The 15,408-nt window shown below is 39.1% G+C and overlaps 1 protein-coding gene across 1 annotated transcript in view; it reads right to left on the reverse strand.

Annotated features, from left to right (window-relative positions):
• EEA1 (early endosome antigen 1) overlaps positions 1-15,408 on the reverse strand; it is a 73,237-nt gene that overhangs the window by 41,154 nt on the left and 16,675 nt on the right. Inside the window, 7 exon segments of the mRNA XM_068401356.1 lie at positions 1,180-1,274; positions 1,277-1,300; positions 1,387-1,494; positions 2,367-2,406; positions 3,244-3,309; positions 3,438-3,492; positions 7,379-7,506. Coding sequence (XP_068257457.1) covers positions 1,180-1,274; positions 1,277-1,300; positions 1,387-1,494; positions 2,367-2,406; positions 3,244-3,309; positions 3,438-3,492; positions 7,379-7,506 — 516 coding nt within the window.

Consider the following 15,408-nt stretch of genomic DNA (forward strand, 5'->3'; position numbering starts at 1 on the left):
AGCAGGCTGTAGTGACTCTGCTACTCGACAGAAGGAATTACTGTATATACTATACTGCTGCAATACTCAAAAGCGCCTCTCAGGACTGAGACACATAACAGTGCAGTACTACACAGCCTTTTATAACACTGTCTCTGTCTTCAAGAACTATTTCAGAGAACCACAAGAACAAAAAAAAAAAGGGCAGCTGAAGGAAAAGTCTTGAAGATACTGCCAGACATGCCTCATACCAGATCCATAGGTAAGATCTGTTGGTAATTACATTTAAAGCACCATACTGTCCCTCAAAGTGAAAAGCTATGGAAGGGAGGGGAAAGGCAATACTGAGCACTGAAGAAAGTAGAGAAAAGGAAGTGCTGGCATCTAGAACAGAAAAGGTACAGGGAAAAGGGTAAGAATGTAGAAGGAGAAAGAAGGATGAGAAACAACTAAACAGAGAGAAATGGATAGGTCCAGTGGCTGGGCAGGACCAGGCAGGACTCATGAGCCCTTCAGGGCAGCTGACTACAGGGAAGAAGGGGGATAAATGAGTCCTACTTTCCTCCAGAGTCTAAGCAGTGGTCAAGTGGAGGAATGAAGACAAACTAGGAAGTCCCCTTCACTACTGCTTTGGAAGCAGCATGACTGCTGAGTCACTGGGATTGCTCCCTGGAGCCATGGCTGCATATAAAAGTCACCAGGAGCCAAAATCCTGGAAACCATGCACACCGGTATTATCAGCCAAGCGCAAGCGGGACAACATTAACACACAGAGATGACAGTTGCCAGCCTTTCAGCCACCATGTCACAAAATACCTCTCTGAGCACTTCTTACGAGTGCAGCTGTCCAGGGACATGGACATGTCTCATGGAAAAAGGGTGATCTACAGACAGCTGTGGAAGTCAGCAATGGCATGCTGCAAGTACAGGCCTGCACAGCAGATCTATACATGTAATCCCCTGCAAAACTGCTGAAGAGTAGAGCATCAAACAAGCAGACTATAATATAATATAGGGTAAATTTTAATATATGTCAGAAACTACAGAAACTTTCCTCACCGGAAAAACACTGAAAACGTAGGTCAGTGAAACAAATCAGAAACAATGTGTTCTGAACTTTTTCACCTCACAAAGAGACATCTCCAAGTTCAACAGAGTTTGACTTGAAAATAACAAAAACATTAAGTGTGATGTGAATACCAGCTCTGTCTTTAAGTCTTCCACTGTACTTCTCTCCTTCTGCAGCTCTCGTGTCAAGTTTGCCACTTTCTGTTCTGCAACCTTCCGAAGCTGATTTCTTCATCATACTTTGATTTAAGATCTAATAAGAAGGAAGTTGAATAAATGATCACTTGCACAAGTTGCACAAGCAGAGAATGGAATCAGACCTCATGTTAACATACTTACCCACAATTTCAGTGGCCAGTTGTGCCGCTTTTTGCTCAAATAAGTCTTTCATTTGCTTAATGTTAAAATTTTCTACTTGGATCTCTTCTAGTTGCCGTTCTAATGATTCTATTTCCATAAAAAGAACAGTATTATTTTCTGGAAGAGCTAGGACAATACAGTTACTCATGCCCATAATGAACCACAGCAGGTAAATAAGTAATCTAAGTTCACTTAACATACAATTAGCTTCGCAAAGTGAACAACTTAATTGAAGTTAAATATCTTCAAGCATGATGCTGGAACCTGTCACTAGCTGAGTACTCCGCAGGATTAAGTACATATTGGTTTTCCCTGGTCACAAATAGACCTTCAGATCACTGCAACATGTTGCTGAATTCCAAGGCCTCAACTGCAATTAAAAGCTCTTTAATCATGATCAGTCAAGATACTTTAGGTACACATAAGGAAAATTTTATTCCATGAGTGCCTCATAGACAAGAACATAGAGCAAAAATTATTGGTCTGCAAAACAAACAAAAAAAACCCCACAAACTAAAAAAAACTCATTGTTTTCTTCGCTAGCAATGAGTACAGAAAAACACTAAATAAAACCAGCACTGACAAATGCTATAGTTTAAATATCAAGAATCACTGTCTTTCTCAGCAAAAGATATGTACTGAATGCTTGAATATATGAAATGATTAAAAACACATTCAAAACTACTCATGAGAACTGCTTTCAGAGTCAGGAGAACTCCTGTCCCACTTCTAGAAATTACAAACCCCAAGCCTCTGGAACATTTCCCCAGACTATAGCTATTCAAGAGCCATCTACCTTAAGCACTTACAATGCACTTTTTTCCAGTAATTGTACCATTCCAGCTTTCCAGCTCTTTAATTTACCAAAAGTGCTTTTTCGTAAACCTAAAAGCTACACTGAAAAAAATTTCAGAAATTCCAGAACAGTGCAGAAATTAATATAATAAAATGTTAGCCACCTGTAGATGTAGCCATTGTCAATCCATCAGACTTAGAATCCTTAAGAAAACAGAATAAATGCATCATTAGACAGTAGGAATAAAAAGTACTACTTCCAAAGTTCATCCCATTTTTGGAAAAGACAGAGAAATAGAGACTTCTGTGCTCAAATGCTGCACAGCAGTATAAAAATACCTGATTTCAAACAGTTATATCTGGAAGACTGGAAAAGGCCAAGATGACTTTCCATTTCATGTATGACTACACTATCAGGCTTCCAGACTTGACAGACTCCAGTAACTATCCCATCCCCCTCCCTTTCCTCAATATTGACATCTGCCCTAAAAACAGAAGTTACAGACATCATTAAATACATTCTGAGAAGACATTCTGCCAGAAAGCAATTTCTGAGGCTTGTAACAATCCAGTATCTACGTAGCTCATAGTAATAAAAGAAGTGAGCTTCCTTAGGGCACAACACACCACAATTTGCCTTGCCTTGTTTGTTCAGTTCATCTGGACATCTGTGAAATCACACTACTGTTCTCCAAAAGTTCTTAGAGAACAGACCCTATTGCCCTTTCTCGTAACAGATGAAACACCACATTCGATTTATTTTCTTTAATAAACTGAGTTCTGAATAAGCCCAACAGAAGGAAAAGTCTGAACTGAACTTGTAGTGAGTTCTATGGAAGAATCATTATCTATTCTGAGTTTGTTCTTCAGATTTATATATGCAGTTACATTGTGGAGAGATAACTAGCTTTGTTTTCAAGAACATGTCAATATTCAAATTATGGAACTAACTAAATCAGGCCACGTGCCTTACAAAAATGGTATTAATCTTCAATGTCAATGCTGATGATAAACCTGCTTCAAGTATTTTAAAGCAATTACTTGCTGCTGCTGCCCCTGCAATTTCTCCAGTTCTTTCTTCAGCTCTTCTGAGTACCACCTCTCCTCCTAGGGGGAAAAAACAAACAAAAAAAGGAGATGGGGGAAGAGAGAACTGTAAATTTGGTTGCTTACGACAGTGGAGCACTTTGCAATTTGAAACAAAGAACCAAGTGCAAGTAAAATACTTTTCCAACCTTCAGCGAAGCTTGCAAGTCTTGGACTTCTTGTCGGAGCAGTGATACTTCATCTCTGAATAAATACATCCATGGAGTGGAGAAAATGAATACGCAGTAGTTATATTTCATCAATTACATACAGCTTATAACATGTATTAAATAACTAGAGCGACAGCCATGTACTACATAAATATAACTTACATAATTATAAATAGTTATTTTTAGATTTTTTGAAACTCAGAACCAACCAGATTAATAGATACTTATTAGTTCACTTTGCACATCACTTGACAAATGCTAAACTTATTAATTGGATAAGTAAAGAATAGATATGCAAAAAGTCTCATGAAAACAGAATGTAAATCTAAACCAGTGCATCAGCTCAACCACATGAGCTCAGAATGTCAAAGAGGTGCACTGGGACATTTAACTGTTTTGCATGCCTTTTTATGAAAAGGACAGGTCTGTTCTCCTTTGCTTCCTGTATCATGTAAAGGAACACTGCTAAGAGACAGCATGCTATCTTACTCCTTTTGAAATATGCAGTTACATAATTTTTCATCCACACAGCACACTCACTTAATGGTCTCAATGTTTAAAGCCTTGGGATTTAAAATTCTCAAATTTTGTGCTCAAGCCCGCAGCCATGCAAGAACACAAGATCTAAGGCTACAATTGCTACTAAATGATTTAGACCGCACCCTTCTAAATCACAGGTCTCCTTACAGAATTGCACAACTATACATACAAGGATAATGTTGCATTACTGAGATACAGCCACTCCAAATCTAGAATACACAGGTCATTAAAATAATGCAAACATACCCTTTCTTGCTGTTTGTACAGTGGGAACACTGAGGAGTACACAGAATATATGTGTATCGGTGCCAATGCCAACAAATTCTCAGTTTTATACCATAGAATTTTATTGCTGCTCTGCCACATTATCCCCCTCCATAGATGTTCTTTTAAATTATCTCATACTTCGGAAGGGGCGGGGGGGAAGCAAGATATTCTTTAGCTAAACTGGGAAGGAATAGACTCAACCTATATTAGCATATTAACATGAGGTCAGGATCATCAAGAAGAAAGTGAAACACATGCACTTGAACCAGTGAAGCAAGAACTCCAAGGTGGACCAACTTTAATGGCAAAACAAACACGGGATATTGGGAAGCTGATTTTTTTTCAGAGGAAGATTTTCTGCTGTTTACACATTATTCTGCCTGTGTGAGACAGTCACCAGAGGTTCGCAAATACAACTTTACTGAGACAGGTGTAGCTGTAATTCAACGCCCATACATTGGTTGTGGGTGGAGAAGAGGGAGCAGCTTCCTCACCAGTTTGAGTAAGTAAATCAGCTAATATTCTCACCTAAGATTAAAAACAAAATCTCAGGCAGGTGAAACAGTTAACTATATTGAAGTTGGGCCTGAACATATACCAGATCTGCAATACTAAAGCATTTAAGATGCTCTGGTCTTTGTACCAGATAAAAGGTTTTGAGTTGTATAAAAAATAGTTTGTTAGAGAGGGGAAGGAGGAGGGTAGAAGGGGAAGAGAGAAAGTTTGTAAGAAGGGCCCTTCTACAGTAACTGCATCAGTATTCCCAACACAGTTTTGCTTGACAGTTTTAAGATGAAACCTAAATTCAATTTAACTGACCAGTGGAAAATTAATGGGGGGAAAAAAGTGTAAGGGATCACTGTAGACACTGTAACTTTGTCTTTCTTACTGCTATCCAAATCCTCACCAAATCTCCCTTTCTGCTAGGGCTGTTACAATCCCTTCCTCCTCTCAGCACATCGGACCTTCACTAACTGACAAACCCTCACTACCATTTCCTTATGCTCCACTCCAGTCCCCATCTGTAACGCCTGTGCCTCTATCCTAGCACCAAGTACCAATGGCCTTGCTGAATCACACTGGGGAGAGTTACACGATTTACTCTTGGCACTTAATTATGGTAGTTTATTAGGGGGATGGGGGTATGAGGACACAAATGTAATTCACAGTACCTGGCTTCCTCTATTGACTAAACAAGGAACTTCACCTCCCAATCTTGGTCCTATGAATTACATACAAGCTTCACTCCCAGACCGCTAACAGAGTGGCTCCCTGCTGCAGGCTGCAATATTTCTTTAATGCAGTATTCCAGGTCTTGGAAAAACATGTTTATGTTGAATGAGGGTTTTCTCAAGCAAGCATGGAACTGAGAAACATTAAAGAATGTCACACTAATAGGAAGAAATAGCCCATGTGTTACACAACAGCTCTCACCAGACTCCCTTTACTCCATCCAAACTCGCTGACCTTGTCCACTTCTTCAATTATACGAGAGAAAACAAAACCACTTGTCCTTAAACTGTCAAGAGCCATGAAAAAAATAAATAAATTTCACCAGCCAACATCTGGTTGACATTGGAAACTTGCAGGCATAAAAATAAATCTTTCATAAACTATACAAACAATATAGTTATGAACAATAATTCCCCCATGTGAATGTTATTATTGTAAGAGTATCATTTCAGGTCTAAGTTGTATCACTCCGAAAGGGCTTAAATCAGACAGAGAAGAAATACTCATTCTTGAATAAAAGTGCACATAAGAAACCCAATATAATTCCAATAGTACCCCACCACTTTCTCCTATATAAAGCCCTAATTTTAATTTCTTTTGTTGCAGCAGCTGGGAGAGAAGGCAACTATCCACAAGCAAGGGCCCGTCCACGCATGAAGACATGACTTCTGCTAATGCTGGCTGTTACTGGCTTGCCAGCTCTGCACAATACTGGGGACATACGGATCTTCATTCCGGTAACAACTGAAATCCGTTACTTTCCACACTCTTTTCTCACCAAAGAACCACCCTCTCTTGAGTTAGTTACATAAATACATGTATTTCTTTCAATGTAATTATTTATAATTTTGGGTCACATTTCTACTAGTGACAAAACATTTGAACCATTTACTTCCCAGCACCAGCAGAAGCCAGGTCCGTCAGCAGGTGACCACCCGCGGGACTGTGCAGTGTGTATCTCTGTTTGCTGAATGAGGCCACAGGCAGCTGCTCACTCTGACACTGCTGTGTACAAACCAAGGGAGTTTGGGGGAGTGTGACAAAACTGTAGCATGCACTGTCATTTACAACAGTCCAAAATAAACACTGAACTGAAAAAGACCCAGGAGGAAGCAAAAGGAAACCTATGTAAATTTTAGCCCTCCCCAAGAAAAAGCTCCCCAAACAAGCACAGGCAGACTACTCAGTTAAACTTTTCTAGAGAAAGTTTCACATTATCAGTTCCTGCTACATACTGCTGCTCTCAAAAATAAAACAACCTGCTATGTTTCCTAGGAATACATTTAACAATACAGTTTCGACCAAACAGTTAAAATAAAATAAATTGGAGAAGATTTCTGAAGATCACCATAGAGCTTCTGGAACACAGAAGGAGAATTAGTGACACAGACAGAAACTTCTCAGATTTGAAAAAAACTAGGTAACATGGGAACCTATTTAGGCAAATACTGGTGTTACAATTACCCACTAAGCACCCTAACTACCAGGGAACAAAGTCAAGTTTCTCCTCTATCTTCAGGGTTGTCCTCCCGTCAAAGATGAAATTTCAGCTCTATGCCAGAAATTAGGAGGAAACCTGTATTTTATTTTTGCCACACTCCTGAAAATCATTCCTGTGTGTAATATTGCATTGTCGGCTGCATGAGAAACAGGTGATTTAATTAACAATATAAACATGTGTATCTGATTTTCATTTATTGTCAGATCAGTATCAGCCAATGTAAGTTTCAAGCTACTTTCTAATTGTAGTTGGAAATGGGGCATGAACATTTAAATACCTGACTACATAATTAAGCGTTCAAATTAATACAGCCTTCAGTGTAATTAGAAGCAGCTCAACACCGACACAAAAGCACATGCACAAATGAGTACTGTTGCACCTTTTCGGTGACAGATGACCTTCCCCTCCATGAGTTGAATCAATGCCAGAATTATGAACTGCTTCATAGTGCTTGAACAGCTCCTCAGCTGATCCATGAGACTTCATACAGAGAGGACAAATAAAGCCCTATTACAAAAAGGAAAAAAAAAGAAGTGAGAAGTTATTTTTTTTCCATCTAAATTTTGTTTGCACATCTAAAAGATAGCAGACACAATTGTTAAGCTCTATACTAATTATTTCATGTTCTAATAACAGATTCAGCAATTAAAAAGTTAGAAAATTCCTACAAAAGTCATATTCCATTATTGAGCGTTTTTTTTCCCAACAGCATTGCATACTAGTAACAAAACCTTTATGTAGAAAAATATGAAGTCACTTCAGACGGACTGCTCTGCAATTTCTTGCCCTCTAAGTAAAGAATTTTCCATACAACTTTTCATAAAATCAGATTCTTCTTCCAAAGAGGAGGTAGGGTTTGGAGTTTGGTCTTAAAAAAAGGAGATACAAAAACTCACTCTAAAGCACAGCTACTCATACACCTACTACCACCATATTAGGCTTCAGATTTTAATATAGGCCAGAAGATCAAGAATCACTTTTTACCTTGCATATAATTAATTAGTAAATGCAACTCGGAGAAATACTACCTCAAGAAAATCAGATCTCTACAGCCTAAAGAATCAGAAATCATCCATTTTCATTCCAGCATATTTACTGCAAGCTTACCAGAGTGAAAATTTTGCAGAGCAAAGCCCTCATTCGACCCATTAGCCCACAGACAAATGAAAACCGTAAATATCACGTACATATCAACATTTGTGGAGTGTCCAAACTGACATTTATCAGAAGTACCATCCATCTCATTTTATCTAGCAACCGATTACATCTGCTTTTAAAGGCTGAACTTTATATTGGTTCTTCACTCATTTGGTTATCATGTCTATTCCAAGCTCAATTCCCATTTACACTACAGCCCATACACACCATGGTGGCAAAACAGAGATATTTCAGAGTGAGAGGAAACAACTTAGTCTCACGTTAAAGGCTCCCTGCAATTCCAAGCTGTGCAAAGAGAATCTCATCCAAGTGAGACGAAGGCCTCCTGTTTCTTAAATTAATTTCAAATGCACCTTTTCATATTTATATGTTACCCTTAAGTCCCTTATGCCAGTACAAATTGTAGTGCACTCCAATGCTAAACCAAGGCTCTCCAGTATCCAAGATGAAAGTACCCTTGTGGGATTATCACACTTCACATAACATATGCTCCCATACAATTTCTGAAGGACATACGAAGAGTTTCAATACTCCTTCCCTCAACTTTGCTTTTGGATGCTACAAGACAAGCCACAAAATTTTAAATATTACCACAAAAGGAATATGCTGAACGTGCATGTTGATACCCACAATAGCACTGATTTTCTAACTTGACTTTCATAGTATTTTGTTTCACTAGTCACAAAGAATTCAACAACCAAACACTTACATGGACTTAACCCAGGAGAACCATCATGTTCAGCTACTCAAGCATGGCTGGAGCTCCAGAGCACTGAACAGGGACTTCATAACTGCTAGTACTTGTTTAGTGTTTCAGAAATAACTAACTAAATACAGTTGCTCGTCAAAACCACCACATACCATAATGAAGACTAGTTTTGGACAACTAGATCAAACAAAACAGTATACTCCTTCCTAAGCAGACAATAGGCATTTACCCTTAACAAGCGTTTATTTATTTCCAGAATCGATCAGCACAGTTTCATTCCAGATTAAACCAGGATAACTCATATGGATGTATACATGTCAAAATGGGTACAGAAAATTGGTTAAACTACTAGGTTCCCAGTAATGTTTATCTGATACAATTAGCATATAATTATATGACAGCAGTGACAGTCACTCTGAACAATAGAACCAGAGGGAGATTCCTTGCAAATAGCAATGGTAATGAACTATAGGAGGGGTGAAAAAGCAAGGGATTTATTTTTCCTGGTAGGTGAAAGCAGTCAGTCTCATAGGGTGATGCTGCAACAGCATCCTTTTGGGATGAAATGCTATGAAGCGATTCTCAATGTTTAGTTTAGTTTCTCAGTGACTGGAATGTCTGCTGTTCACAGAGAAAAGCAAATGTTCCTCCTAGCACCAGTAAGCGCATCTGGAAAGAACGAGTGTAGAAAATTGCTCTGGCCTCTCCTTCTTTTTGCCCTTTATTTCTTTCCATTTAAACAGCAAAGTCTGTTTCTTTGCTTGTTTTTTTGTGTGTTTTTTTGTGGTTGGGTTTTATTCTGTGGAAATAGGAGTCCCTGGAGAAGAGGAAAGAATAGATTATATGTGCAATTAGCCCGAGAGGACAGCAATCAATCGTTTGTCTCAATTATTAGGCAAAGCCAGCCCAAGATTTCCCAGGCAGGCAGGCAGATCTGAAGGCAGTGGATGCAAAGACAAGGAGCCAGAGGCGGAGCAGAGCTGCCAAGCCAAGGGAATGTGCTGCGCCTGAGAGCCCACAGGGTGGATGGGAGCTGTGGAGAGGCAGGCATGCTGTCTCTGGTAGGGGGGGGACAAAACCTCCTCTTTATGGTACAAACCCCCTTTCTTTCACACAGGCAGGGGTAAAAAGTGTATCACCCAGCAGCCCCAGCCTCCCCACCAGCACTGCCGTGACCATGGCTGGCCTCGCTTTCAGGGGACCTAGCGCTGTTGGAGTCAGTGATGGGTTACGGCTCTCACACGCGCCCTTACTCTAACACAGCGTTTCCTAGAGGGCTGACGCACAAGCTCTAACAGAGTAAGGTGTCACCCTTCTGCAACGGGGCATCCTCACCAGAGAAAACATCATCCTTCCTGCGTGGAGCTGGGATGGGCAGGAACGTTGGCTCCTGCAACTGCAGGCACCACTACTTGCACATCAGGGTCTTACACCGCACCAAGCCAGGACCCAGCTGCGTTTTGCAGGCTGGTAATATTCAGGTGTCGACTCTGATGTCAGCAGCATTAATTCGGTTCTCTTTAGAGTAAGAAAATCAGAATCATCAGGATCTTCCTGGGCATCAGATGGTGATAGACAGAAGTGTAAAGGCTTCCTGGGCCTGCAACTATCAGCCCCAGGTGACAATCTTGTCTGGGGACTTGGGTTTGTGGGTCTCTCACTTTCTCTCTTTAAAAAAAAAATTTAAATACAGCCATAAAAATCTCTCTCTTGGCATCATCTTGAGATGAATTTGAGAAACATATGCAAAACTGTATTTTACTAACCTAAAGACAAATGTGTGCAAAGGAAGAGGGGAAGAAACCTGATGGTCTGGGATGCTTAAATCTTGTAAGCATTTTTATTAGTTTGCAGGAATTTATATCAAGTGCAAGATATTCCTGTATCAGGACCATGCCTGCCCCGCATAAAGAAGAGATTGCGCAGTTACAACCATGAGATGTAGAACTGGTCACCACAACTTGGGGAGCTGCGGTGTCCTTTCCAGTAAGCCTGCACTTGGCTCCCTTAACTAACAGACTCCTTTACAGAAGAAGCAAGTATGAGAGCAACCTTCTTGTATTTGAAGAAGGAAGCTACCATATAAAACACGCACCTTAAAAGTTATACCTTTCAAAAGGCTGTATTTGCCAAGAGACACTTGGTAGGTTTCATTTTAAAATGCATTTAGGAATTACTTTGCATAAAACACATCCATGGAGAAGTGAAAGGCATTTCATATCCTTCATTTAATAAAAGCAAAGATATCACTTAGAGTCCCTGCAGCGCTGCACTGTAAGTTGTAACTCCCTAACTGATGTTTCTAATTGGGCTTTATCTTTCACTTTACACAGGGAGAAAAGAGCCTAAAAGAAGGTAAATGATGATTAGTTTGGGTTTTGTTTTTATAAATAGAGAAACTTTCACCAGGAAATGACAATTTATTGAATCCAAAGCTTTTTGCAGATGCCTGTCAGTTAATGGACAACAAAAATAAAACCACAACCATCACATGCACAAGTTTTTATCAGGAAAGAGTTCTTAATATCACCACAGAATTGCTGAAGCAAGACAGAGCAAAAACAGTAAAACAGAAAAGGAGTCCAAACCAAAAACCCCACATACAGGCACAAACAAACCACCAGGAGACAGCACACAATTACAGCTCAAAATGGCCCCTGGCCTGCGGCCAAGGCATGCCAATTGAGAACAAGAGAGATGCTGAACTTCAAATCCCAATTTTCTGATCCCAAGGGACATATATTTCTCTTCCAGGTGGATGCCTGTGAGTCATGCCTAGCATCCAGCACCTCCACAGCACCACGCTGTTCACAGTAGGACATGGCCTTCCCCAGTGCAAAGACCCCAAAACACACCGGTTTCACTTGGTACAGAATAGAAATTGCTACATAGAAGTTTTGTAGGAAAGTGTCTTGCCTTAGCTTGAGTTATAATGCCAAATTTCACCAAAAATCTTGGACTCTGTGGAAGCACCAGAGGCTTCTTTACTTGCCTTTCTCAAGACAGACTTATTCATAAGTCTGTAGTAGAACATTCGTAGCTATTTTTCCCCTCTAATAGTTAAGCTTTACTTTCAGGCCTGATAAAAGTTAAGCTTCTCAGTGCTCTCTCTCCTAAAAGGCATACAAGGTAAATGATTCCTTTTGGGTAACGTTAATATTCGTACAAATCATTAATACAGTATTCGTTGGGAAGTACGCCAGGATGCTAAAGCAACACTGGAAGGGAAATTCTCACCGCAAGAACTACCATATTTATTTTTATTGTACCAATATAATTTACAGGGCTATTAACTGTTGGAAGAACTTTGGCCTCCCACATCGAAACACACTGCCCAGAGAGAGCAGGGGCACAGACCCACAGGCACACAGCACACAACCAGACTGACTGCAGGCTACCATAGAGCCCTCCTAATCCTCAGACTATTTTAAAACTGATTCAGAAATAGTTTATGTAACAGAAAAATTGATGTATAGGACTGAATAGATTCTGTTTGTCTGGCTTCTCCTTGTATTACTCTGTAGGACTGGGGGGAGTAGGGTAGTGATATAAAAATATATTTCTGAAAACTTCAGCCTTCTCAGAATATTGTCTTATTGTAATGTTTTTTTCCTCACCATTCTGCACAAACCTGTTCTAACGAAGCTGTGTAGTCTGACAAGACATTTTGAAAAGCAGTATTTTCCTTAGTCACTAGCAAAGAAAATTGAAGATTTTCAAAGCTATTACCTCAACAGGCTGAAGGCTCCCGCCTGAGATTTAAAAAATAATCAAACATCTACAAGTAGGTGTCTACTTCCCACTCACTACCAATGGAGAGCTATTCAACAGAGTTAACGGAGGAAGAAACTAGTCAGTTGACCTAACAAATAGGTATGCCATATGTAGGGTCAGCATAACAGCACCCTGGGCTCCATCATTGATAATGAGAGCTTCTGACACCTACATATACATGTATTAAATCAGTCTTCATCTGCCAACTGCTCTTTTTTCCCCAGAGCTTTAATGAAATGGTCTTTGTAGAGCTAATATGAAATCTTGTCTTAAGTAATTAATGAGTGAAAGAACAGCTTACTTTATTCAAAGCTCCTTTTTCACAAATTAAATCTGGAGTTATCTGGCAGAAAGAAGATGACACTTCTTGAAGGACAGTCCCACGGGCAAAACACTTTTTACAGGATGGAATTCAGATTTGCTCATCTAGTTGGAGTCCAAGAAAAAAGGTACCCTATTTAAGTTTGAAAGTCACGGCCATAGCTATCCAACTTCCTTAGCATTTTCTTGAAATATCTGATGACTGCCTAGTCTATTCTCTAATCCCGTTTTAATATTGCATAGAACTGAACAAGCGGTCCCATTTAGGCTGCTGTGATTGCTGCTGATCTACAGCTGTTATGCGGTAGAGAGCCATATAGCACAAATAGCGTGTGCAGAGTTCTATTTGCTAATACAAACAGAGCTTCTGCAAAATCTTAAATTTTCATCCCAGCAATTATGTCATGAGTCAAGCTTAAAGAACCAAGGAACTTTGCTGTTTTCCACTGAGAAGTCAATTTTATTCCACAAACACTCTTCTTGGAAAAAAAACGCACCACCACACACCACAAAAACCATACCCCACAGAATTTCAGTATAATTGATACTTCTACCATACGGAAAAGATTAGTGGCTATTCTACCATATACATGCTATAGGACAGCCTAGCCCAATCCAGTATGCACTTTAACATGCTTGGCATTCACATGACCAGGCTTTAAGTTCAAATAAATTTGAATTTCTGGGATTCATCTTTGACCTTCCAGAAATACTGGGCCAGCACTCAAGTCTACACCCTGTTTCCAGCGAGCTGCATGAACAAAAAAGCAATAGCTATGATTTAAGCCCAGAGCTGTAACACCTTCCAGCCATGACCTATGTTTGCCCGTATCTCAGAATCCAGATTTACATTAACAACTCTTTCACAACTGTATTGGTACAATAAGCTGTATGCTGTGAATAAAGTCCAAAGTGTTCAAAAACTGAAAGTAAGTTCAAGAGCTGTATGGCATGTTCATGCGCTCAGAGGCAAAAACACTTTTCCGGAGTTGATTTTAGTTTTTGTGTGTCAAGAATATTTGGAAAAATTCTAAATTCATCCTTCACATTTTTCCACTGCAGATGAACCTCCACAACCTCCCCTGTTACACAATACACATCTTCACCAGCATTTAAATAGTAAGTCTATGATAAAACTCAGATATTCTCCAGTTACATAGTGATTTAAAGGCTGAAACATTTTACAGGACAGAAGATCAGGAACTGTATATACTTAGGGTCAGAGGACAGAAACATACTGATGTTTCAGAGCTGAAAGATGTATCAAGTAGTTTCTAGGCTTTATTTCCAAAATATATATCAAAGTAATTAACAGAATCCTCAGGAAGTTCTCAGAGGCAGATTAAACTGTCTGCCTAGACAGCAACGGCAAAACTACATTTCATAATTTATTTCAGAAGTCTTACATACTGACAAAAAAAAAATGAGATATTTTAAGTTAAAAAAATAAATTAGGTCACTCCCTTTATATATTGTTAAAAGGAAAATGCAGTTGACATTTTTTCCATGCCTTCCACCAGAAAAAGCCTTTTGCTCTGTGTTTACATAAACAGTAAGATGACAGTGCCTTCCTCAGATAACATCTCTATTTAATCATTAGAAAAGTAGGTTAAAAGGTCATGTTTTATATAATTAAGACCTTCAGTCCATTCCATTTCAATTTTAGAAGTAAGTATTTAACCTTCTGGACAAAAAGAAAAAAGGTGTCTCACTACAGTTTATTTTATACCAGACTGCAGACTCAATGACTTATCAGAAAAGAAGATGGATTCTTCCTGAGAAGAATAGAACCAACATAATTACTAGTTCAGTTCTCTTCTGTTTTTATTACTATTGATGAGTAAGACTACAATTCTGTCACAATCTACAAGACTACAATTTTGACACGAATTAGAAATGCTCATCCAGTGGATTCTCTATTTCTTAAAGAAAAGTCATATCACATGGCCAAGCCAAATCAAAACAGTACTCTAATTCTTCATTCTCTTAGTATTGTTCAGATGTTGCAGCAAATTAATGTACTAATGTAGCTCAACCAATGATTTTTGTTCCTATGCAAAGCAGGCAAGTACCACTGAGGTGAAAACAGCCGCCACAACCAAATTTGAGAAGCAATTGAAAGAGCAGCCAAAGAGAATAAAACATCAGCATTAAAGCATTGACATGATGTTCTGTGCAAAACCAGTCTGCAACATTCCAAGGGCATCAAATAAAACAGAAGATGCAATGAATTGCATCTACAATAAGAGACAAGTAGGAAAAAAAGCACCATAAAGAATGAGGTCTTTTCAAAGAAAGACAAAAAAACCCACATTTTTCCACAACTCCTATGCCAATTTACACTCTAGGCAATCTTGCTATGAAAAGCCTATTCAGAAAACATCAGGGTCATATCTTGCTTGTATTAGCCAAGAAATACATATTTACTAAACATCTGAAAAGTTATG

Source organism: Nyctibius grandis, chromosome 5 (assembly GCF_013368605.1).
Source record: "Nyctibius grandis isolate bNycGra1 chromosome 5, bNycGra1.pri, whole genome shotgun sequence".
Classification (NCBI taxonomy): domain Eukaryota; kingdom Metazoa; phylum Chordata; class Aves; order Nyctibiiformes; family Nyctibiidae; genus Nyctibius; species Nyctibius grandis.